The sequence below is a fragment of the Mustela erminea genome, chromosome 18 (genome assembly GCF_009829155.1).
Source record: "Mustela erminea isolate mMusErm1 chromosome 18, mMusErm1.Pri, whole genome shotgun sequence".
Lineage (NCBI taxonomy): Eukaryota > Metazoa > Chordata > Mammalia > Carnivora > Mustelidae > Mustela > Mustela erminea.
The window spans coordinates 55,421,709-55,447,796 of record NC_045631.1 but is presented as its reverse complement, the minus strand read 5'-3'; the positions used below and the strand labels follow the sequence as shown (position 1 = coordinate 55,447,796).

Sequence of the window (26,088 nt, the reverse complement as noted above, 5' to 3'; positions counted from 1 at the left end):
GAAGTGTCGTGAAGAGGAATGGATGAGAGTTCAATGAATGGGGTGACAGAGGACAGGCGTAGACTCTTTATTATGATGATGATGATGATGATGATGTTCAGTTAACCACTGTAGAGCACATCATTAGTTTTCGATGTAGTGCTCAGTGATTCATTGGTTGCATGGAGCATCCAGTGCTCATCACAACACGTGCCCTCGTTAATTCCCATCACCGGGCTACTGCATTCCCCCACCCACATCCCCTCTGAAACCCTCCGTTTGTTTCCCAGAGTCCACATTCTCTCAGGATTTGTCTTCTGTTGGGTGAGAGCCTCAGGCTGTTGAGGGAGGGAAGGTCGAAGTTCTGAACAAAGGCAAAGCTCAGGGCAAGGGAGGGTCCTGAGAGGCCAGTGGGCAGGAATCTGGGGGTCAGGTAGATGGATAGGCAAGGCCAGCAGATGGAATCCAGCAAAGAATTATGCACCGTGAGGGTGTGAGGTTTGTTCCAGGTAGAGAAGGCTGGTTCAGCTTCAAAAAATGAATCACTGTATTACCATACCAAAGTAAGGAAGGAAAAATCATAGAATCATATCAAATGACACTGGAAAAGCCTATGACAACCTCCAATACCCACTCATGATCAAAAAGAAACTCATAAAAATAAGAGTATTTTTAAGAAGGAATTTCTTGGTTTTAAGAAGGAAAAAGAAGGAATTTTCTCGACGTGATGAAGATCACCTAAAAGAAAAATACAGCTAACATTAGAGTTAGTGATCAAAGCTGAGTTTTCTCTGTACGACCCTGTGCAAGCAGAGATGCCCCCTCTCGCCATGTAGTCATCTCAGCCGTGGAAATTTTGGCCATTGCAGTAGGTCAGATAAAGAAATGAGGGGATAGAAGAGGGAAAAGAAGAATAAAGCTGAAAAACAATCTGAGGGGTTTGAAGTAGTGGGGTGGTGGGATGTCGGGGTACCAGGTGGTGGGTATTATAGAGGGCACGGATTGCATGGAGCACTGGATGTGTTGAAAAAATAATGATACTATTATGCTGAAAATAAATAAATGAAAAAAAAAAGAAGAAGAAAGCTGTCCCTGTGTGCAGATGACATAAATGTCTATGTAGACAATCTCAAGCAGGGGCGCCTGGGTGGCTCAGTGGGTTAAGCCTCTGTGTTCAGCTTAGGTCATGATCTCAGGGTTTTAGGATCGAGCCCTACATGCGGGGGGGGGGGGAATCTCTGCTCAGCAGGGAGTCTGCTTCCCCACTCACTCTGCCTGCCTCTCCGTCTACTTGGGATGTCTTACTGTCAAATAAATAAATAAAGACTTAAAGAAAAAAAGAAAATCTCGAGCAATCTACAAAACTCATAGAACTAAGAGGTGAGTTCAGCAGGTCATGGGATACAAGATGAACACACAGCAGTCAATCACATGTCCATATCCTAACAAGTGAACATATGGAAACCAAGATTAAAAATGCATTCCATGTGCACTTACTCCAAAGAAAATGAAATCCTTAGGTATAAGCATAACCAAATATGTCTTGGATATGGATGTCCAAAACGACAAAATGCTGTTGTCTGAAATCAAAGAAAATTTATATATATAGAAAGCAATTCTCCCTAAACCTGAGTTCTCATCTATCTGACTGAAAACCATGGGGCTCCAGAATTTCCGTGAACTCTGGTCCTCTGTCTGGAGGGATCTGGAGGGATCATGACAGGCCTTGATACTCGAGTACAAAAGACATTTATTTTCTTTAGTTTTTTAACTTAAATTCAGTTAATTAACATATATTTTACTCCTAGTTTCAAAGGTTAAGAATTAGTAGGCGTTAGTCCTCCATCACACCCAGGGCTCATTACATCACGTGCCCTCCTTAATGTCCATCACCCAGTTACCCCATCCCCCCAACCCACCCCCTCCAGCAAACCTCAGTTTGTTTCCTATGCTCAAGAGTCTCTTATAATTTGCACAAAAGGCATTTCTAGTTCCCAACGTCCAGGATGAGGATGAAGGTAACACCCAGAGCACACTTGGGGCAGTTCTTCAAGCCACCAAAAGATGGCGATAGTGACCATTTGCAGAACTTCCGGTCTTCCCATCTGCAAAGACTTCAAAATAATTCTCCTCTAACAGGATTGTTTCTCAGCTGCTGAGTCCCCTGGGATGATTCAAATACTCTGATCCTGGCCACCCCAGGGGGTAGAACTACACCCACTGTATCCTGATGACCTTTCTTTCCTCCTCTGGCTCAGCCGTACAGCTTACTTTCCTCCCCAAGCCCCATCCTGTGCATCAGCCTGAGCTGTGTCTCCCTGGCCTCAACTAGAGGTGGATCCAGACATTCACAGTCCAGAGTTCGTGATGCAAGCAGGGGTCTGGAGCCCAAAGGGTGGTGCAGACTAAAATAAGTCAGGATCCTCACCACCTGTGCCCAGGGGAGGGTACACAACCAGGCAGAGAGACAGGACACCGGGGTGCCTGGGTGGCTCAGTGGGTCAAAGCCTCTGCCTTCGGCTCAGGTCATGATCTCAGGGTCTTAAAATGTTAATAAATAAATAAATAAATAAAGAAAGAAAGAAAGAAAGAAAGAAAGAAAGAAAACACCTCTGATTTTAGCCCAGCCCCTCAAACTTTATTGAGAAGCAGTGCCTACATGGCTCTTCTGGAATCCATACTCCCTGGAAGAGGTCGAAAGACCCAGTGCTCCCTCCTGACCACGGTCAGCTGACATGGAACTTGGTATGGTGACATGTGGCAATGCTTCCTCTTATTGCCCAGAAGTGAGGGAAGCAGCTCTTTCAAGGACTCCCTGGGATCCGTGCCAGCGAGGTCTAAGGAAAGGTGGCTGAGGGGATGGGAAACAAGGACACAGAGGTGCCAGGACCAAGAAGATGGGCAGAAATGGGCAGGAGGTTGGGGTGTGAGGATCTATCTTGCAGTGCAGGGAGAAAAGTCTGCCCTTTGGCTCTGGCCTGGTCTCCCATTAACAGCTTCAAAAGTCATCTTTAACATTATGTCTAAATTGAATTACCAATACAATCACAGGGTTGCACTGACTTAGATGTTCATCCTGCTATTTCTTCATGTGTCTTATTCCAACCAACCACAAGTGAACTAACTTTGTAATTCAGGAATCATTTTTCTAGACCAATTAATTATGCCCTATGACCACCTGCATGTCCAAAAGCTGATTCATGAGCACATCCAAAGGCTGTGGGCACACAGCGCAAGCACCTCTCCCAGTGTCCTAGAGATAAGCTGGTGCCCATGGGGACACTGTCCGAGACTGGGGACACTGAGGCTCCATGTGCAGGCTGCCCGGGGAACTCTTCATCCTCCTGGCTAACATTGGGACCCAAGCCAAGCACTTTCCTCTTCCCACTCTCAAATAGCCCAGAATGTTTGTATCCGTACTGTGACATGCCTCTTTTCTTCAGACGCTGAGGGCTTCACAAAGCCAAAGTCTGCTGAGAAGGCACCCACCTCACTGAGTCCACAGATTCAAAGGCTCATATCCTCCAGAAACATGCTTCTAAACACACCCAAGATCATCTTTCATCTGAGCCGCCCGTGGACAGTTAACCCATACCGTGAACCATCACACCGCGGACTCAAACCTGAAGTCAAATTTCTGTTGTAATTGCTCTGTGCACCTGGTGGGTCTTCCAACTTCTCAGCTCAGCCAGAAGCTGCAGAAACTCAAGTGTGTAGAAAAGGAAGATGCACTAGGAAATGAAGGAGAGATGGAAGAGAAGGTGGTGGGCTGAGAAGACTGAAGAAACCGTGAGTTCTTGTCAAGTTTCCCAGTATGTGTTACAATGGCCACCAGCTGCCTGACAAACCCTCTCATTCTGCAGACCCTCTCCTGGGTCTGAAGATGGTGCTTCTCCCTCTTGCTGGTTGTTGGCCACTCTCTGCCTGCCAGCATCATGGTCTGGAGGAAAGGCACTTGAGCAGTCAAACCAGAGGAATCTGCATTCCATCCCGAAATCATCACTCAAAATACGCTTCTGGTTAGATTATCAATGTCTGAGCTTTAGGCAGGGTAACTAGTAGCGGGAAGATTACGGAAACTCTTTGCTATGTGACAGAAAACCAATGAACATCTACACCCTCCACCCAAATCAAGTAAAGTTTCAGAGGTTTACTTTCATGTTTTGATGTTTGGTTTTTAAAATCTTTTTTTGGAGTGTCACAGGGGAACAGGAAATTGCAGAAATATAAATACACAGATATCTGATATTTTAGGAATCATATCCTTTCATAGCTTCCACTCAGATCAGATCTCCACATCCCTTGGCAGGGGCCCTCTATATTGTGTCAGGGTGGGTGTGTAGTCCCCAGATATGGCAGAAACAATGGTACACGATTTTTAAGGATAAGTCATAAATATGTTGTGCCTTGCCCTTTCTTGGATCACTCTCCGGGGAAGAAGCTGGATGCACATCATGCAGATACTCAACCAGTTGTACTGGGGGAGGAGGTAAGGACTCCTGCTAACCCCCAAGTGGACGTGTCATCCCTGAAGTAGATCCTTCAGGCCCGTCCAGCCTTCCAATGAGTCTAGCCTGGTCAACATCTTGACGGCAACGTTGCGAAAGAGACACGCTGAGCCACAGCCACCCAGATAAGCCACTCTTCGATTTGTGACTTTCAGGAAGTGTGACATAATAAATATTTATTGTTTCAGCCACTGAGTTCTGGGGCAATTTGTTGTACCACCATAGATATTGCATCTTGCTGGACCACAGTTGTCTAGGGCCATGTCTGTAGCCAATTTTGTGTTTATTCATTGATTCAATCACTCATTCACTCCTGTGAACAGTTATCAGAAGCCGACCATTTGTCACAAGTGCAGTTGGCCACTGGCTCGTTGTGTGATGAATGAAGCAGACCCAGAATGCTGCTATGATATGAGTTCTATGCCAGTGGGGGAGATGCACAGAGACCACCCAAGGAAACTTCCTAATAAGGTTTGGTGAACTATGGAGGAATCAAACATGGGTTTGTGATGGAGATAACAGGGTGACCATAGGAAGAGTGATCGGGGAGGCCTTTCTAAGGGAGTACATCCAAGGTGAAATCTACAAAGTAAGATGGAAGTAACAGTGAGAAGAGGTGGGCAGAGGATCCAAGGAGAGGGACAAGGAGATGCTAAGACCCTGGGGAAGGATGGGCTCCGAGGCTAGAGCATTGGGTACATTGGAGAAGGGGAGCAAGATAGAAATGCAGAACCCAGCAGTGGCTGGGCCACTCAGACCATGAAAGCCAAGCAAGGCTTGAGGGAAGGGTAGTGTCGGGACAAAGGTTGTACTGGTTACTCTTGAGTTTTGTTGACGTGCTCTCTTGCTGATGAGTGGAACAGAGGGAGGACAAGGCACAAGGGGACTGGGAGGAATAGGGATGTCACCATCCTGAGAGGAGAGAGGATTGTTGTAATGCTAGGAGGAAGAGAGGATATGGGCAGGTGGAGATGCTAGAAGAAATATTAATGGGGAGGGGCAAAGAGACGAATCCTTGGTAAGGGATCTGAGTGCAATAACTCTGGGAATATTGTGGTCTTAGATCAGTCTAAGATAGTGTGGAGGAAACGCAGATCTGTGCAGAGCATGTTTAGGGGGAATTTGATGGACCTGGTTGTTCTGACAAGTTTGAGGAGTTGGCATAACCCAGGCAAGATGTTGGGTCCTGCACCATGACTTGCCTCCCTACCATTTCCAGTGTAAATTCATCCCAGAGCCATCATGTCATGAGAATTAGCCACCCTGAGTTAGGACAGACCCACCTCCCCACCTCCTGGCAAGGACTGTCCCCCAACTCTGCACCTTGTAGAGGCTCCTGGTCACCATGTGAGCCCAAAAGGGACACTGGCAGCCAGTGCTTTGTCAGACCACCCTCTCGTTACACCATGGCCCTCTGTGCCACTGGATGGAGAGGAGAAGCCCAGGCTCAGCTTCACATAGACCCAACGTCCCATCAGCTCCTTCAGTCTCTGGACCCTCTTGTCCACTGTCAGTCCTCTACTCTGAGAGTCGCAGTAGAGTGGACTTTGCAAAGAAGAAAGAGTCAAAGTGAGGTGCGTACAGGGTTGGTGATGGCGGTTCCATGTCCATTTTTCAGAACAGGGAAACACACAGGAGGGAAGAAAGTCTGTGGATTTGTACCCTGGTTAGAAACCCAGCACCCAAATGGAACTTTTGAAGGCATCAGAGGTCACAGTTCCAACTTGTGTGACCAAGGAGAGCAGGGGTCCCATGGGGATTGTGGGTGCTCGGAGCTGCAAGCTGGGGGTTCCTAACATCACTGTGGTCACCGCTGAAGCCTGAGAGGATGGGCTGTTAGGGGCTCCACCCCGGACATAATCTCTCCTGACCAAAAGGAAATGACATGTCATGGGGTGGAGACATTCCCCTGAGGAAATGCTCATAGTTTTGCTCCATTGTGTGGGGCGCCTGTGGACAGTGAGAGGAGCAGATGTTGGCTGCGGAAGGGGACGGCAATCCCAGTCCAGTCCTGAACTAGGAGCTGTCTTGTCATCGGGATTGAGTGGATCCGGGGCACCAGGTCCAGGACTCTGCCTCAGCTCGTGCTGCTTCTGTCCCACAGCTTCCTGCACCCCAACCAGCTTGAGCCAGCGTGGAAGAAGATTGTGAGAACAAACGCAGGCAGGACGAGGAAGCAGAGAGACCCCAGAAAGCAGAAGTGGGCACTGCAGAGAAGACCCTCTGTGAGGAGGCTTGAAATCATCTCCCGTCTGGCATTGCTGTGGGTGACGTCTGTGCTGCAGACATGACCCCAGGGGACGGAAGGCCATGGCTGCCTGCAGCGCTGCTCCTTCTGCAGGTCCCAGGTGAGCGGGGCTGAGCTGGGCAGGGAAGTCTGCCCTGAGTGGGGGGGAGGGAGACAAGGGGACAGGGGTGTGAGGCAGCCCAAGGGGAGGAGGAGGATGTGGGAGGGAGGACAGAGAGCAGAGAAGATTCTCAGATGGACCAGCACTCCTCAGCAGTGACCTGGAGGATTCAGTGCATAAGCGGGTGAGTCATGTCCAGTGTGTGAGAAAGAGCGACCCTGACAAGCAGGGAGGCCAGTGACCAACATTACTATAGTGCCACAGTCAGAAATGATGTCTCCGTGCATCACACACACACACACACACACAACAGGGACACACTCTCCTTGTGCCACGCAGTGAGTAGGGAGCTACCGCTGTTCCCTCTGGTCTCAGGAGAGGCCTCTTTCCTGCCAAGGCCTCCTCCAGACCTTGAGGGCCCTTCAGGGTCTCAGCAGTCAACTTGACCTCAGATCCCCCTTGACCCAGGCCTCTCTGGTGAAGGGTCACCCTTGGCTGTGTTTTCCAGGTTGTTGGTCTCTGCGTGGCCCCACCTCCGTGATGAGCACCGTGGGGGGATCCGTGAGAGTGCAGTGTCAGTATGAGGAGGAATTCAGAGAGGATGGCAAATATTGGTGCAAGAGCCCATGTGTGTGGAGTTCGGTAAAGACCAAAGGGGCAGACAGAGAAGTGAGGAAGGGCCGTGTGTCCATCAGGGACCATCCTGCAAATCTCACCTTCACAGTGACCTTGGAGAACCTTACAGAGGATGATGCTGGGACATACAAGTGTGGGATTGATACATCAGTTCTCCAAGGGTATTTTCATGACCGCACCTTCCCAGTTTTGGTGTCGGTGGAACCAGGTGAGCTGTGCACACCCCTCCCCCGACACCAGCACCAGGGCTGCCTGAGACATGGTCTGATCACCCTGGCCCCAGCGGGAAAGCGGGGGGGACGTGGGATAGAAGAGTGGGGTGAGGATGTAGTGGGTGAGCACACCCACACCAGGGGTGTGCCTGTGTGTGTCCACGGATGTGTGTATGCGTGTTGTGTCTGTGTCTGTGTCCATGTGTGTCTAGATCTGTGTGCAGGCGTTGTGTTGTCTGTACGCTCACACAAGCACATGCACACCTCTGGCTGACCTCAGTGCACCCCGTCCTGACACACTCTCACACCTGAAGCTCTCCCAGCGTGGGCAGTGGGAATGGCCCTACTCTGGGGACAGGTCTGCCTTCCTGTCCTGCCAAGGGTCCTGACCATGCTGAAGGTGTCTTGAGCCTCTTCCTGGACCTCTATCTGTCTTCCCAATGGGGAACAGGCTTCCCGTAGGGTACAGGCTCCTCTCCCTTACGGGCTGCCCAGGACCCCGGGGCTCTAACAGGGCATCACCGTGTCCTGGATGGTTCCTGAGCACCAGCCTCACAGCTGTGATCCTGGGGATCGGCACCAGCCTCGACGGGGGCCCAAGAAGGAGCCCCAGACCCTAACGTGGGGCTTCTGTGAGCATTTAGCAGTCTCAAGCTGCCCCTCCAGCTTGACCCTCCCCATTCGTTCCGTCATCTTGTCCCCACCGGAGGGAACCCAGAGAAACCGCTGAAAGCTCCCCTCAGATAAAGGAGGAGAAAAAAATGAGAAAAAGGAGTTCTCAGGTCCGATGGCCACAAATATACTACCACGTTCTGCAAAGAATTCTTTACTAGAACCCTGTTTTTGTTTCCTGAGACCCACATGGAGGTCATCCTTCTAAGTGTTCAGGTTTTTGTCTTGTGTTCTCACTCCGATGTTGGCCTTGGCTCCTCCGACGTCCATCCTGCAGGGCGTCTCTCTCACATGGGGCACTGCCCTCCCAGGCCCCTTGTGGGCTCCTATTTAACATGGAAGGGCAGAGTGTCCTCGGACACCACCACCTGGAAGAGAAAGACCATTGTCCAGCTGGCTTCAGGACAGGGAAATTTCTGTGTGGTGCCCTGGGTGTGTGTCTGTCTCACTAGATCTTTCTTTCTGTCTATCCTTCCGTCCCGTGGCCACCCAGGTTCACAGTTCTGGCTGAGAGTTCGGGGGCTGAGTGCACTGAATGCAGGACCCATCATTCAGTGTGGACTCTGCTGAGCGCCCTGTTTCAAGGTCCTCACTCCAGACATCAGCCCTGCCTGAGGACCCGGCCCCCACCCCCAGCTCTGGATCAGTCTCTGCAGAGGAAAGCTCAGCCCATCGTCTGCCAGGAGAAACCAGGGGCTGGGTGGCTGAGTCCAGAGCTCCTTCCACACACTGTCCCATGCCCTGCAGGGAGGATGCTCTGCCTCTGAAATCGCCCAACTGGCCAGGGTGCACCTGCAGAGGGGGCTGGGGAGGCCAGAGTTCCAGGCAGGCCTGGGTGTGGCTGTGAGCGGATGTGGAGCCCGGACACCTGTCCAGATGTCCTGAGTGACCAGGGCTATGTGAGTCGGAGCCACACAGCTGCCAGAGAGTGGGAGAGCCCGGGGGAGGAGGCCTGACATGTGATCCCCCCAGCCACACTGCAGCCCTCAGCTTTGCGTGGCTCACCAACTTTCCAGATTTTTACGTGACCCTGCCCGCCCTCACATGGAGCACCATGCCCCTGCAGGAGTCTGCCAGTTCCAGCCAACATCCTGGGTAAGGGACTAGCAGCTGGAGACCTTTGACACCTGGGTGATTTCTGGGGAACACGGAGGACAGGGTTGTGTGGGTGTTACTGTTGTGGCCTCGGTCCCAGACTTATTTACCAATTCCACACCTAACGGTGAAAGTCCTACTGAGTGCTGGGTGCCCTGCTACGGATATAGCCCGGGGCCACCGAGACACAGTCCTGCTCTGACAAAAGCTGAGAAATTCACACCGTGGACGACTCAACCTGAGAACAGATGGGTCAGAGAGAGCATGTGTGGGGAGCCATGGGGGCGAGATTGCTGTTCCATACACAATGATCAGGGAGTCCTGGCCGGTGAGAGGACATTTCCCTGGAGTCCTGTAGGATTGGGGGAGCCCGCACTCAGGTATCTGCAGAAATCGGGCTCCGGGGACAGGGAAGACAAGTGCCAGTGTTGTGCAAAGGGGGCCTTCAGGCTCTAGCCCAGGCCAGGAGCTCTGGGGGCCCTGAGCTCTCTTCCCTGCTCCTCCCAGGCCCTCACTGGAGAGTCATCCTATTGAAGACCAGACCACAGAGGGAGAGAAGAGGTGAGTGGGGTCATTCATTCCCTCCATCATTAAACACTGAATCTCAAGGCTAAGGTTTGGAGGGACCACACAGGTGCCAGATGGACCCTGGGACTAAAGCAAACACTCCATTCCCTCGTGGGAAGTACCGGTGATGGGAGAGCAGACATTAGACAAGTAACCTAGTGCTGATTTCTAGTCCATACACAGGGTCAGTGCCCATGGAGAGGGATTAGATAGAACACTTTTCCCAGGCCAGGTCCTGCCTGCTTCCTGGGGTCTCCTCATGTCACTCCAATAGCCAGGCCCTCTCCAGGTCCACATCCTGTCTCAAGGGCAATTGTAAGCCTGAGGGTCACAGAAGTGGCCTGATGATGGGGCGATCCCAGCCATGGACCCACTGGACCTGATTTCCTTCCGGACTGCTGTGGCCTCAGGACATGGACACAGGGACATAGGGACAATGCAGGGCACCAGGGCATTTCCCTGATGATGGGGCTCACTGCCTGTCACCGTGTCCCCCACAGGTCCCTACTGAGCAGCATCTACTTTCCTCTCCTTCCTGGTCTTGCTGGAGGTGCCCCTGGTCCTGAGCATGCTCAGTGCTGTCCTCCGAGGGAACAGGCCTCAGAGGGCATCTGGGGGGAGGTGGCATCAGCCCGATAAAGCCAGTAATGCCAACTGCCCATTAAAGGATAGGAAGAGGGGGTGCACGGGAAGACGGTGGGCATGACGAAAGGAATCCAGATTCACTGAAACCAAATGACAAAGAGCCTGTTTGGGTTTGGATTTCCTCAAATCAGATGGGGAGACAAGGACTTAGGTGCGATTAGTCTATGGAATGGTGATCCCGGGAAGCACAGAAAGGGAGCAAGGGGATAGGTAAAGCCAATGAAGCGTGCTTTGATGGAGGAGCTACCACAGGGCAACTGGGCTCCGTCACTGGGTGTCCTCGGAGATGCTGTGTAGGACGCACCCCAGAGCTGTCCCACCGGCCCTGAAAGCTGAGACAGTGATCAACATCCATCTGTCCTCATGTGGGGAAGATGGTGGGGCTTCCTGTTGCTCACAGAAAATGAGGGACGTCCCCTTATCTACAGAGAGTAGTGCAGGCAGAGAGGCTTCTTATACTCTCACAGAGTGATGAGGGAAGGCCCCTCATCTGGAGAAAGAGTCTGGCAGGCAGAGGGTCCCTCCTGGGGACATGGATTCTGTGGCATTTCTGGCCTATTCTGCTCAGCAAGCTGAACTCTCCTATAGCTAAAGAGAGTCCTCAAGCAAAGAGGTGACGGAGCTGGAGGGGGGAAACCACTGGCCGGTCCAAGACTGTCCAGAGCTGGCCTGGAGTTCAAGTGGGCAAAAAGGATATGAGCCAGGGTGCCAAGCGGGTGTGCAAGAGGGTCCCAGTGTGACCTTGGAGAGGACATCCACCAAACCACAGGCTGAGAGTCAGGCGAGGGGCTGCTGAGGCAGAGAGCTTCTAGAAAGGTCCCGTGTAGGGAGGGGACACAGCATTTGTGAGGAGCTGGTGTGGGGACAGTTAATGGGACCCACAGGTGAGGGGACTGGCCATGAGCTGAGCTTGGGGTGGTCACATCTGGAGGCTGATGGAGGTTGTTGAGCAGATTCAGCAGAAGAGCTTCTCCAGCGATCATACTGAAGCTGAGTCCAGACTACGTTGAGAGAGGAGAGCTTTTATAAGGGAGCATTTCACCCTCAAAATCTGCCCCCGCAGGAGCAAGGGAGTGTTGAGGGTTGTGGGTTCAGAGAGCTGTTTCTGGGAGCCAGAGCCTCCTGGGTCCCCTCTTCTCCCTCTCTCTCCATTCCTCCCCACCACACCCTCAAGTGTCTGCTGTGTCCTGATGCTCAAGGTCAAGTCTTGAATGGAGGACACGAGACGGGCCCTCGGTGCCGGACCTTCCAGCTTTGAGGCTGATATTGATTTCTGAGGCCACAGGACCTGATCACAAAGGCAGATGGGGGCAGAGCCTGGGCCTCATGTCCAGGAGAAACTCCTGCCAGTCACCGTGTCCCTCCTACAGGTCCCTGCTCGGCAGCGTCCACTTCCTGCTCCTCGTTCTGCTGAAGGTGCCCCTGTTTCTGATGATGCTCAGTGCCGTGTTCTGGGTCAACAGGCCTCAGTGGGCAATTTGTGGGCACCAGAGTCAGCCTGATGAAGACAACCTTTAGCCCTCCTTGCGCATCCCTATCCTGTCCAGAGACAACACCACGCAGACTAGAAGAGGAAGAACTTCTGGCCCCAGACCTGTCTCCTCTCCCCTTATTGCCAAAAACTGGTAACAAACAAATCATTCAATACTTGAGTGAAGCAATGAGATCCATCACTCACACAAGTCGATGTGTGTGGTGTTTTGCTGGGAAGAATGGGGGAGGGACGCCCTAGGACTCGTAGCTTGCTGGTGCACAGCCCAGGTGACCAGAGAGCCCGAGGCGAGGGAAGGCCTGCTTCTCCATGACCTTGTCCTCCTGAGAACCCCCAGTGCTGGCTCTCAACTCAGCATTCCTTCCTTCCTACAACCACTCACCAAATATTCACCAAAAGCCTGTGTAGCACCAAGCTTGTTTCTAGGGGCTGGGAAGAAAGCAGTCAACAAAACAAGGCCTTTCTATTCGAATGGGTGTTTTTGAAAACTAAATAAAGAATATTGGTTTATAAGAAGAAGTGTCGTGAAGAGGAATGGATGAGAGTTCAATGAATGGGGTGACAGAGGACAGGAGTAGACTCTTTATTATGATGATGATGATGATGATGATGATGTTCAGTTAACCACTGTAGAGCACATCATTAGTTTTCGATGTAGTGCTCAGTGATTCATTGGTTGCATGGAGCATCCAGTGCTCATCACAACACGTGCCCTCGTTAATTCCCATCACCGGGCTACTGCATTCCCCCACCCACATCCTCTCTGAAACCCTCCGTTTGTTTCCCAGAGTCCACATTCTCTCAGGATTTGTCTTCTGTTGGGTGAGAGCCTCAGGCTGTTGAGGGAGGGAAGGTCGATGGTCTGAACAAAGGCAAAGCTCAGGGCAAGGGAGGGTTCTGAGAGGCCAGTGGGCAGGAATCTGGGGGTCAGGTAGATGGATAGGCAAGGCCAGCAGATGGAATCCAGCAATGAATTATGCACCGTGAGGGAGTGAGTTTTGTTCCAGGTAGAGAAGGCTGGTTCAACGTTGAAAAGTGAATCACTGTATTCCACCATACCAAAGTAACGAGGAAAAAAATCATAGAATCATATCAAATGACACTGGATAAGCCTATGACAACCTCCAATACCCACTCATGATCAAAAAGAAACTCATAAAAATAAGAGTATTTTCAAGAAGGAATTTCTTAGTTTTAAGAAGGAAAAAGAAGGAATTTCCTCGACGTGATGAAGATCACCTAAAAGAAAAATACAGCTAACATTAGAGTTAGTCATCAAAACTGAGTTTTCCCTGTACGACCCTGAGCAAGTAGAAATGCCTGCTCTCACCATGTAGTCATCTCAGCCATGGAAATTCTGGCCATTGCAGTAGGTCAGATAAAGAAATGAGGGGACAGAAAATGGAAAAGAAGAATAAAGCTGTCCCTGTGTGCAGATGACATGTCTGTGTAGAAAATCTCAAGCAGGGGCGCCAGGGTGGCTCAGCGGGTTAAGCCTCTGCTTTCAGCTCAGGTCATGATCTCAGGGTTCCAGGATTGAGCCCTGCATCAGGCTCTCTGCTCAGCAGGGAGTCTGCTTCCCCACTCACTCTGCCTGCCTCTCCGTCTATTTGGGCTGTCTTACTGTCAAATAAATAAATAAAGACTTAAAGAAAAAAAGAAAATCTTGAGCAATCTACAAAACCTCATAGAACTAAGAGGTGGGTTCAGCAGGTCATGGGATACAAGATGAACACACATCAGTCAATCACATGTCCATAAACTAATAAGTGAACATATGGAAACCAAGATTAAAAATGCATTCCATGTGCACGTACTCCAAAGAAAATGAAATCCTTAGGTATAAGCATAACCAAATATGTCCTAGATATGGATGCCCAAAATGACAAAATGCTGTTGTCTGAAATCAAAAAAAATTTATATAAATAGAAGGCCATTCTCCCTAAACCTGAGTTCTCATCCTTCTGACTGAAAACCAAATATCCCTCTTCCATGGGGCTCCAGAATTTCCGTGAGCTCTGGTCCTCTGTCTGGAAGGATCACGACAGGCCTTGATACTCGACTACAAAAGACATTTCTTTTTTTTAGTTTTTTAACTTAAATACAGTTAATTAACATATATTGTATTCCTAGTTTCAGAGGTAAGAGTTAGTAGGTGTCAGTCTTCCATCACACCAGGGCTCATTACATCACGTGCCCTCCTTAATGTCCATCACCCAGTTACCCCATCCCCCCAACCCACTCCCTTCAGCAAACCTCAGTTTGTTCCTATGCTCAAGAGTCTCTTACATTTTGCACAAAAGGCATTTCTAGTTCCCAAGTCCAGGATGAGGAGGAAGGTTAACACCCAGAGCACACTTGGGGCAGTTCTTCAAGCCACCAAAAGATGGCGATAGTGACCATTTGCAGAACTTCCGGTCTTCCCATCTGCAAAGACTTCAAAATAATTCTCCTCTAACAGGATTGTTTCTCAGCTGCTGAGTCCCCTGGGATGATTCAAATGCTCTGATTCTAGCCATCCCAGGGGGGTAGAACTAGACCCACTGTATCCTGATGACCTTTCCTCCTCCGGCTCAGCCGTACAGCCTGCTTCCCTCCCCAAGCCCCATCCTGCGCAGCAGCCTGCACTGTGTCTCCCTGGCCTCAACTAGAGGTGGATCCAGACATTCACAGTCCAGAGCTCGAGATGCAAGCAGGGGTCTGGAGCCCAAAGGGTAGTTCAGACTAGAATAAGTCAGGACCCTCACCACCTGTGCCCAGGGGAGGGTACAGAACCAGGCAGAGAGACAGGACACTGTGGTGCCTGGGTGACTCAGTGGGTTAAAGTCTCTGCCTTCGTCTCAGGTCATGATCTCAGGGTCTTAAAATCTGAGAGAAAGAAAGAAAGAAAGAAAGAAAGAAAGACAAGACACCTCTGATTCTGGCCCAGCACTTCAGATTTATTAAGAAGCAGTGCCTCATGTCGCTTCTGGAATTTGTACTCCCTGGAAGAGGTTGACAGACCCAGTGCCCCCTCCTGACCACGGTCAGCTGACATGGACCTTGGTATGGTGATATCTGGATATGCTCCCTCTTATTGCTCAGGAGTGAGGGAAGGAGCTCTTTCAAGGACTCCCTGGGATCCGTGCCAGCAAGGTCTAAGGAAAAGGTGGCTGAGGGGATGGGAAACAAGGACACAGAGGTGCCAGGACCAAGAAGATGGGCAGAAATGGGCAGGAGGTTGGGGTGGGAGGGTCTATCTTGCAGTGCAGGGAGAGAAGTCTGCCCTTCGGCTCTGGCCTGGCCTCCTGTTAGCAACCTCAAAAGTCATCTTTAAGATTATGTCTAAATTGAATTATCAATACAATCACAGGGCTGCCCTGACTTAAATGTTCATCCTGCTATTTCGACATGTGTCTTATTCCAAACAACCATGAGTGAACTAACTTTGTGATTCAGGAATCATTTTTCTAGACCAATCAGTTATGCCCTATGACCTCCTGCATGTCCAAAAGTTGATCCATGAGAACGCCCATGAGCCGTGGGCACACAGCGCAGGCACCTCTCCCGGTGTCCTGGACATAAGCTGGTGCCCATGGGACACTGTCCGAGACTGGGGACACTGAGGTTCCAGGTGCAGGCTGCCCGGGGAACTCTTCATCCTCCTGGCTAACATTGGGACCCAAGCCAAGCTCTTACCTCTCCCCACTCTCAAATAGCCCAGAATGTTTGTAACCCTACTTTGACATCCCTCTTTTCTTCAGATGCTGAGGGCTTCACCAAAAAAAAAGTCTCCCAGACGTCTCTGAGCCTCACAGAGACCCTAAAGCCAAAGAGGAGTAAAGAAGATCCTTCTGATTCCAGCCCAAGGAAAGGGCAGTAACATTTGCCTCTAACTTGGCCTTTGCTTCATCACTATTTCCCTCGCAAAACGCAGGCCCAGTTCACCGGGGGATGGTCCCCATGCTCTTCCATGCTCAGCATGCTGACATCCTGAGTGTTTTCTCTGTGTTTCTCTGTAGCAGCCCTTGAAACACCTACATTCCATCAACTCTAGGAGATGTCCTGGCAGGTCACACTGCAGGGAGAGGAAGTGATGAGGTTTTGGATCTTCCTGTTGAGTCCTCATTCAGGGATCTTCCTGAATGAGGTCCTCATGTGCAGGCTTGGCATTGAAGAAGTCAGTTGCCACAGGGTCAAATACACACGTGTGTCAGTGAGGCTTCCCTGGACAAATGGAACCAGTAGGAGAAGCCTGCCTATGACGAGTTCCTTAAAGAACAGGCTCCCGTGGTGATGGGAGCTAAGGAGTACCCAAGAGATGTGGTAGTGAAATCCATTCTGAGTTCAAGGGCCTGAGAGCCCAGAGTACAGAGGGTGGGAAAAGACGGATGTCCCAGCTGAAGCCATCAGGCAGCAAAGGGTGAATTCCTCCTTCCTCTGCTGGTCATCCACTTCTACTCAGCCCCTCAACAGATTGGATGGGATGAGGCCCACCCACTCCAGAGAGGGCACCTACCTCATTGAGCCCATGGATTCAAATGCTCATCTCCTCCAGAGACGTGCTCCCAGACACACCCAAGATCATCTTCCATCTCAGCAGCCCATGGACAGTTAACCCATACCGTGAACCATCACACCGCGGACTCAAACCTGAACTCAAATTTCTGTTGTAATTGCTCTGTGCACCTGGTGGGTCTTCCAACTTCTCAGCACAGCCAGGAACTGCAGAAACTCAAATTTTTAGCAAAGGAAGATGCACCAGGAAATGAAGGACAGATGGAAGAGAAGGTGGTGGGCTGAGAAGACTGAAGAAACCCTGAGTCCTTGTCAAGATTCTTAAGATGTGTTACAATGGCCACCAGCTGCCTAACAAACCCTCTCATTCTACAGACCCTCTCCTGGGTCTGAAGATGGTGCTTCTCCCTCTTGTTGGTTGCTGGCCACTCTCTGCCTGCCAGCATCATGGTCTGAGGGAAAGGCACTTGACAGTCAAACCAGAGGAATCTGCATTCCATCCTGATATCATCACTCAAAATGTGCTTCTGGCTAGATTATTGGTGTCTGAGCTTTAGGCAGGGTAACTAGTTGCGGGGAAGATTATGGAAACTCTTTGCTATGTGACAGAAAACCAATGAATATCTACACCCCCCACCCAAATGAAGCAAAGTTTCAGAGGTATACTTTCGTATTTTCATGTTTGGTTTTTAAAATCTTTTACTGGAGTGTCACAGAGGAACAGCAAATTGCACAAAGATAAACACACAGATATCTGATATTTTAGGAATCATATCCTTTCACAGCCTCCACTCAGACCAGATCTCCACATCCCTTGGCAGGAGTCCTCTATATTGTGTCAGTGTGGGTGTGTGGTCCCCAGATATGGCAGAAACAATGGGACATGACCTCCAAGGATAAATCATAAATATAATCATAAATATATTCTGCCTTGTTCTTTTTTGGATCACTCTCTGCAGGAGAAGCTGGATGATCATGCAGACACTTGAGCAGTTGTATTGGGGGAGGAGCTAAGGACTCCTGCTAACCCCCAAGTGGACGTGTCATCTCTGAAGCAGATCCTTCAGGCCCGTCCAGCCTTCCAATGAGTATAGCCTGGTCAACATCTTGACCACAATGTTGTGAAAGAGACACACTGAACCACAACCACCCAGATAAGCTACTCTTCGATTTGTGACTTTCAGGAAGTGTGAGATAATGAATATTTATTGTTTCAGCCACTGAGTTCTGGGGGAATTTGTTGTACCACCATAGATATTGCATCTTGTTGGAGCACAGTTGTCTAGGGCCATGTCTGTAACCAATTTTGTGTTTATTCATTCATTCAATCACTCGTTCACTCATTCTTTGAACAGTTATCAGAAGCCGACCATTGGTCACAAAGTGCAGTTGGCCACTGGCTCGTTGTGTGATGAATGAAACAGACCCAGAATGCTGCTATGATATGTTCTCTATCCCAGTGGGGGAGATGCACAGAGTACACCCAAGGAAACTTACGGACAAGGTTTGATGAACTATGGAGGAAACAAACAGGGGATGGTGATTGAGACTAAAGAGTGATCCTAGGAAGAGTGATCGGGGAGGCCTTTCTAAGGGAGTACATCCAAGGTGAAATCTATAAAGAAAGATGGAAGATGCAGTGAGAAAATGTGGGCAGAGGATCCAAGGAGAGGGACAAGGAGATGCTAAGGCCCTGGGGAAGGATGGGCTCCGAGGCTAGAGCATTGGGCACATTGGGGAAGGGGAGCAAGATAGAAATGCAGAACCCAGCAGTGGCTGGGCCACTCAGGCCATGTAAGCCAAACAAGGAGAGGGGGTTTCATCTGAAGGGGATGGGACCAAGGGTGTACTGGCTACTTCTGAGTTTTGTTGAAGTGTTCTCTTGCTGATGAGTGGAACAGAGGGAGGACAAGGCACCAGGGGACCAGGAGGAATAGGTATGTCACCATTGTCCTGAGAGGAGAGAGGATTGCTGTAATGCCAGGAGGAAGAGAGGATATGGGCAGGTGGAGATGCTAGAGGAAATATTAATGGGGAGGGGCATAGAGATGAATCCTTGGTAATGGATCTGAGTGCAATAACTCTGGGAATATTGTGGTCTTAGATTGGGATAAGATACTGTAGTAGAGGAACAGATCTCTACAGAGCATGTTTAGGGGGAAAGTTGATTGACCTGGTTGTTCATGACAAGTTTGTTCATGACAAGTTCATAACCCAGGCAAGATGTTGGGTCCTGCACCATGACCCATCTCCCTACCATTTCCAGTGTAAATTCACCCCAGACCCATCATGTCATGAGAATTAGCCACCCTGAGTTAGGACAGACCCACTTCCCCACCTCCTGGCAAGGACTGTCCCCCAACTCTGCACCTTGTAGAGGCCCCTGGTCACCATGTGAACCCAAAAGGGACACTGGCAGCCAGTGCTTTGTCAGACCACCCTCTCGTTACACAACGGCCCTCTGTGCCACTGGATGGAGAGGAGAAGCCCAGGCTCAGCTTCACATAGACCCAACGTCCCATCAGCTCCTTCAGTCTCTGGACCCCCTTTTCCACTGTCAGTCCTCTACCCTGAGAGTCGCAGTAGAGTGGACTTTGCAAAGAAGAAAGAGTCAAAGTGAGGTGCGCACGGGGTTGGTGATGGCGGTTCCATGTCCATTTTTCAGAACAGGGAAACACACAGGAGGGAAGAAAGTCTGTGGATTTGTACCCTGGTTAGAAACCCAGCACCCAAATGGAACTTTTGAAGGCATCAGAGGTCACAGTTCCAACTTGTGTGGCCAAGGAGAGCAGGGGTCCCACGGGGACTGTGGGTGCTCGGAGCTGTAGCCCCGGGTATCCTAACACCACTGTGGTCACCACCGATGTCTGAGTGGATGGGCTGCGGGGGGCTACACCCCGGACATGATCTCTCCTGACCAAAAGGAAGTGACATGTCAGAGGGGTGGGGACATTCCCCTGAGGAAATGCTCATAGTGTTGCTCCATTGTGTGGGGCGAGTGTGCACAGTGAGAGGCGCAGATGTTGGCTGAGGAAGGGGGTGGCCACCCCAGTCCAGTCCTGAACCAGGAGCTGTCTTGTCATCGGGATTGAGTGGATCTGGGACACCAGGTCGAGGACTCTGCCTCAACCCTCGTTGCTTCTGTCCCCCAGCTTCCTGCACCCCAACCAGCTGAGTCAACGTGGAAGAAGATTGTGAGAACAAACACAGGCAGAACGGGGAAGCAAGGAGGCCTCAGAAAGCAGAAGTGGGCCCTGCAGAGAGGACCCTCTGTGAGGAGGCTTGAGATTTCCCCCCCTTCAGAGGCCTGGCATTGCTGTGGGTGACGTCTGTGCTGCAGACATGACCCCAGGGGACGGGAGGCCGTGGCTGCCTGCAGCGCTGCTCCTTCTCCAGGTCCCAGGTGAGCGGGGCTGAGCTGGGCAGGGAAGTCTGCCCTGAGTGAGGGGAGGGAGACAGGGGGATGGGGGTGTGAGGCAGCCCAAGGGGAGGAGGAGGAGGATGTGGGAGGGAGGAGGGAGAGCAGAGAAGATTCTCCAGTCGACCAGCACTGTCTCAGCAGGAGGATTCAGTGCATAAGCGGGTGAGTCGTGTCCACTGTGCCAGAAAGAGTGGCCCTGATAGGAGGGGAGGCCAGTGACCAACATTACTGTAGTGTCACAGTCAGAAATGACGTCTCCGTGCATCACACACACACACACACACACACACACACACATATCAAGGACACTCTCCTTGTGCCACGCTGTGAGGAGGGAGCTACTGACGTTCCCTCTGGTCTAAGGAAAGACCTCGTTCCTGCCAAGGCCTCCTCCCGATGCCGAGGGCCCTTGAGGGTCTCAATAGTCAACTTGACCTCAGATCCCATTGTCCCAGGCCCCTCTGGTGAGGGGTCACCCTCGGCTGTGTTTTCCAGGTTGTTGGTCTCTGCGTGGCCCCACCTCCGTGACGGGCACCGTGGGGGGATCCGTGAGCGTGCAGTGTCAGTATGAGGAGGAATTCAGAGAGAATGACAAATACTGGTGCAAGAGCCCATGTGTGTGGAAGATGGTAAGGACCAAAGGGACAGATAGAGAAGTGAGGAAGGATCGTGTGTCCATCAGGGACCATCCTGCAAACCTCACCTTCACAGTGACCATGGAGAGCCTCACAGAGGATGATGCCGGGACATACCGATGCGGGATCGATTCATCAGGGCTCCCGGGATATTTGCTTGACCGCACCTTCCAAGTTGTGTTGTCTGTGACCCCAGGTGAGCTGTGCACACCCCTCCCCCAACACCAGGACCAGGGCTGCCTGAGGCATGGGCTGATTACCCTGGCCCCGCGGGAAAGCAGGGGAACGTGGGATTGAAGAGTGGGGTGAGGATGCACTGGGTGAGCAGGACACAAGGGGTGTGCCTGTGTGTGTCCATGTGTGTGCATATGCATGTTGTGTCTGTGTATATATTCATGTGTGTCTCAGTCTGTGTGCAGGTGTTGTTTTGTCTGTACACTCACACAAGCACATGCACACTCTGGCTGACCTCATTGTGCCCCACCCCGACACCCTCTCACACCTAAAGCTCTCCCAGGGTGGGCAGTGCGAATGGCCCTAGTCTGGGGATGACGGTCTGCCTTCCTGTCCTGCCAAGGGTCCTGACCATGCTGAAAGTGTCCTGAGCCTCTTCCTGGATGTGTCTTTGTCCTCCCAATGGGGAATGACCTTAGGACATGGGCTCCTCTCTTTTACTGGCTGCCCAGGACCCAGGGGCTCTAACAGGACATCACTGTGTCCTGGATGGTTCCTGAGCAACAGCCTCACAGCTGTCATCCTGGGGGTCTGCACCAGCCTTGACAGGGGCCCAAGAAGGAGCCCCAGACCCTGATGGGGGGCTTCTGTGAGCATTTGGGGAACACCCTGCCCCTCCAGCTTGACCCTCCCCATTCATTCCGTCATCTTGTCCCCACAGGAGGGAACCCAGAGAAACCGCTGAAAGCTCCCCTCAGACAAAGGAGGGGAAAAAAATGAGAAAAAATGAGTTCTCAGGTCCTATGGCCCGAAATATACTATCATGTGCTGCAAAAAATTCTTTACTAGAACCCTGTTTTTGTTTCCTGAGACCCACATGGAGTTCATCCTTCTAAGTGTTCAGGTTTTTGTCTTGTGTTCTTACTCCGACGTTGGCCTTGGCTCCTCCGACGTCCTTCCTGCAGGGCGTCTCTCTCACACGGGGCACTGCCCTCCCAGGCCCCTTGTGGGCTCCTATTTAACAGCGAGGAGCTGAGTGTCCTCGGACACCACTGCTAGGAAGAGAAAGACCATTGTCCAGTTGGCTCCAGGACAGGGAACGTTCTGTGTGGTGCCCTGGGTGTGTGTCTGTCTCACTAGATCTTTCTTTCTGTCTATCCTTCCGTCCCGTGGCCACCCAGGTTCACAGTTCTGGCTGAGAGTTCGGGGGCTGAGTGCACTGAATGCAGGACCCATCATTCAGTGTGGACTCTGCTGAGCCCCTGTTTCAAGGTCCTCACTCCAGACATCAGCCCTGCCTGAGGACCCGGCCCCCATCCCCAGCTCTGGATCAGTCTCTGCAGAGGAAAGTTCAGCCCATCATCCGCCAGGAGAAACCAGGGGCAGGGTGGCTGAGCCCAGAGCCCTGAGCTCCTTCCACACACTGTCCCATGCCCTGCTGGGAGGATGCTCTGCCTCTGAAATCGCCCACCTGGCCAGGGTGCACCTGCAGAGGGGGCTGGGGAGGCCAGAGTTCCAGGCAAGCCTGGGTGTGGCTGTGAGCGGATGTGGAGCCCGGACACCTGTCCAGATGGCCTGAGTGACCAGGACTATGTGAGTCGGAGCCACACAGCTGCCAGAGAGTGGGAGAGCCCGGGGGAGGACAGCAGGACTGACATGTGTTTCTCCTCCAGCCAGCACTGCAACCCCCAGCTCTGTGAGGCCCCCCAGCACTCCAGGCCTTCACAGGACACTGCCAGCCCCCACATGGGACACTGCGACCCGGCAGGAGTCCTCCACTTCCAGCCAGCGCCCTGGGTAAGGGACTAGCAGCTGGAGACCTTTGACACATGGGTGATTTCTGGGGAACACAGAGGACAGAGCTGTGTAGGTGTGACTGTCGTGGCCTCAGTCCCACACTTACTTACCAATTCCACACCTAACGGTGGAAGTCCTACATGTGCGGGGCGCCCTTCTAGGGATACAGCCCCGGGCCACCGAGACACAGTCCTGCTCTGACAAAAGCTGGGAAATTCACATGGTGGACGACTCAACCTGAGAACAGATGGGTCAGAGAGAGCATGTGTGGGGAGCCATGGGGGCGAGATTGCTGTTCCATACACAATGATCAGGGAGTCCTGGCCGGTGAGAGGACATTTCCCTGGAGTCCTGTAGGATTGGGGGAGCCCGCACTCAGGTATCTGCAGAAATCGGGCTCCGGGGACAGGGAAGACAAGTGCCAGTGTTGTGCAAAGGGGGCCTTCAGGCTCTAGCCCAGGCCAGGAGCTCTGGGGGCCCTGAGCTCTCTTCCCTGCTCCTCCCAGGCCCTCACTGGAGAGTCATCCTATTGAAGACCAGACCACAGAGGGAGAGAAGAGGTGAGTGGGGTCATTCATTCCCTCCTTCATTAACCTCTGAATCTCAAGGCTAAGGTTTGGGGGCACCGTACAGGTGCCAGATGGACCCTGGGACTAAAGCAAACACTCCATTCGCTCATGGGAAATACTGGTGATGGGAGAGCAGACAGTAGACAAGTAACCTAGTGCTGATTTCTAGTCCATACACAGGGTCAGTGCCCATGGGGAGGGATTAGATAGAACACTTTTCCCAGGCCAGGTCCTGCCTGCTTCCTGGGGTCTCCTCATGTCACTCCAATAGCCAGGCCCTCTCCAGGTCCACATCCTGTCTCAAGGGCAATTGTAAGCCTGAGGGTCACAGAAGTGGTCTGATAATGGGGCGATCCCAGCCATGGACCCACAGAAGCCTGATTATTTTCTGGACTGCTGTGGCCTCAGGACATGGACACAGGGACATAGGGACAATGCAGGGCACCAGGGCATTTCCCTGATGATGGGGCTCACTGCCTGTCACCGTGTCCCCCACAGGTCCCTACTGAGCAGCATCTACTTTCCTCTCCTTCCTGGTCTTGCTGGAGGTGCCCCTGGTCCTGAGCATGCTCAGTGCTGTCCTCCGAGGGAACAGGACTCAGAGGGCATCTGGGGGGAGGTGGCATCAGCCCGATAAAGCCAGTAATGCCAACTGCCCATTAAAGGATAGGAAGAGGGGGTGCACGGGAAGACGGTGGGCATGACGAAAGGAATCCAGATTCACTGAAACCAAATGACAAAGAGCCTGTTTGGGTTTGGATTTCCTCAAATCAGATGGGAGACAAGGACTTAGGTGCGATTAGTCTATGGAATGGTGATCCCGGGAAGCACAGAAAGGGAGCAAGGGGATAGGTAAAGCCAATGAAGCGTGCTTTGATGGAGGAGCTACCACAGGGCAACTGGGCTCCGTCACTGGGTGTCCTCGGAGATGCTGTGTAGGACGCACCCCAGAGCTGTCCCACCGGCCCTGAAAGCTGAGACAGTGATCAACATCCATCTGTCCTCATGTGGGGAAGATGGTGGGGCTTCCTGTTGCTCACAGAAAATGAGGGACGTCCCCTTATCTACAGAGAGTAGTGCAGGCAGAGAGGCTTCTTATACTCTCACGGAGTGATGAGGGAAGGCCCCTCATCTGGAGAAAGAGTCTGGCAGGCAGAGGGTCCCTCCTGGGGACATGGATTCTGTGCCGTTTCTGGCCTGTTCTGCTCAGCAAGCTGAACTCTCCTATGGCTAAAGAGAGTCCTCAGGCAAAGAGGTGAGGGAGCTGGAGGGGGGAAACCACTGGCCGGTCCAAGACTGTCCAGAGCTGGCCTGGAGTTCAAGTGGGCAAAGAGGATATGAGCCAGGGTGCCAAGCGGGTGTGCAAGAGGGTCCCAGTGTGACCTTGGAGAGGACATCCGCCAAACCACAGGCTGAGAGTCAGGCGAGGGGCTGGCAAGGTGGAGAGCTTCTAGAAAGGTCCCGTGTGGGAGGGGACACAGCATTTGTGAGGAGCTGGTGTGGGGACAGTTACTAGGATGCGCAGGTGAGGGGACTGGCCATGAGCTGAGCTTGGGGTGGTCACTTTTTTCAGCAGAAGAGCTTCTCCAGCGATCATACTGAAGCTGAGTCCAGACTAGGTTGAGAGAGGAGAGCTTTTATAAGGGAGCATTTCACCCTCAAAATCTGCCCCCGCAGGAGCAAGGGAGTGTTGAGGGTTGTGGGTTCAGAGAGCTGTTTCTGGGAGCCAGAGCCTCCTGGGTCCCCTCTTCTCCCTCTCTCTCCATTCCTCCCCACCACACCCTCAAGTGTCTGCTGTGTCCTGATGCTCAAGGTCAAGTCTTGAATGGAGGACACGAGACGGGCCCTCGGTGCCGGACCTTCCAGCTTTGAGGCTGATATTGATTTCTGAGGCCACAGGACCTGAGCACAAAGGCAGATGGGGGCAGAGCCTGGGCCTCATGTCCAGGAGAAACTCCTGCCAGTCACCGTGTCCCTCCTACAGGTCCCTGCTCGGCAGCGTCCACTTCCTGCTCCTCGTTCTGCTGAAGGTGCCCCTGTTTCTGATGATGCTCAGTGCCGTGTTCTGGGTCAACAGGCCTCAGTGGGCAATTTGTGGGCACCAGAGTCAGTCTGATGAAGACAACCTTTAGCCCTCCTTGCGCATCCCTATCCTGTCCAGAGACAACACCACGCAGATTAGAAGAGGAAGAACTTCTGGCCCCAGACCTGTCTCCTCTCCCCTTATTGCCAAAAACTAGTAACAAACAAATCATTCAATACTTGAGTGAAGCAATCAGATCCATCACTCACACAAGTCGATGTGTGTGGTGTTTTGCTGGGAAGAATGGGGGAGGGATGCCCTAGGACTCGTCACTTGCTGGTGCACAGCCCAGGTGACCAGAGAGCCCGAGGTGAGGGAAGGCCTGCTTCTCCATGACCTTGTACTCCTGAGAACCCCCAGTGCTGGCTCTCAACTCAGCATTCCTTCCTTCCTACAACCACTCACCAAATATTCACCAAAAGCCTGTGTAGCACCAGGCTTGTTTCTAGGGGCTGGGAAGAAAGCAGTCAACAAAACAAGGCCTTTCTATTCGAATGGGTGTTTTTGAAAACTAAATAAAGAATATTGGTTTATAAGAAGTGTCATGAAGAGGAATGGATGAGAGTTCAATGAATGGGGTGACAGGAGTAGACTCTTTATGATGATGATGATGATGATGATGATGATGTTCAGTTAACCACTGTAGAGCACATCATTAGTTTTCGATGTAGTGCTCAGTGATTCATTGGTTGCATGGAGCATCCAGTGCTCATCACAACACGTGCCCTCGTTAATTCCCATCACCAGGCTACTGCATT

At 51.8% G+C, this 26,088-nt stretch overlaps 1 protein-coding gene and 1 pseudogene across 4 annotated transcripts; both read left to right on the top strand.

The window, feature by feature from the left end:
- Window positions 1-6,383: 6,383 nt before the first annotated feature.
- Window positions 6,384-12,670, top strand: LOC116577157 (annotated as a pseudogene).
- Window positions 12,671-17,847: 5,177 nt separating this feature from the next.
- Window positions 17,848-25,870, top strand: LOC116577155 (protein CD300H-like). Of its 4 annotated transcripts, none has more exons than XM_032319997.1 (6): window positions 17,848-18,155; window positions 19,804-20,054; window positions 20,568-20,903; window positions 22,555-22,678; window positions 23,185-23,238; window positions 25,061-25,870. In XM_032319997.1, the coding sequence occupies exons 2-6, from the start codon at window positions 19,994-19,996 to the stop codon at window positions 25,377-25,379; spliced, it is 894 nt and encodes a 297-aa protein (XP_032175888.1). In that variant the 5' UTR covers window positions 17,848-18,155; window positions 19,804-19,993; the 3' UTR covers window positions 25,380-25,870. The 4 variants fall into 4 exon arrangements, with proteins under 4 accessions (XP_032175888.1, XP_032175889.1, XP_032175891.1 ...); XM_032319998.1 differs by lacking the exon at window positions 17,848-18,155 and adding an exon at window positions 19,215-19,272; XM_032320000.1 differs by lacking the exons at window positions 17,848-18,155; window positions 25,061-25,870 and adding an exon at window positions 23,746-24,024 and having other exon boundaries at window positions 19,284-20,054.
- Window positions 25,871-26,088: the final 218 nt, after the last annotated feature.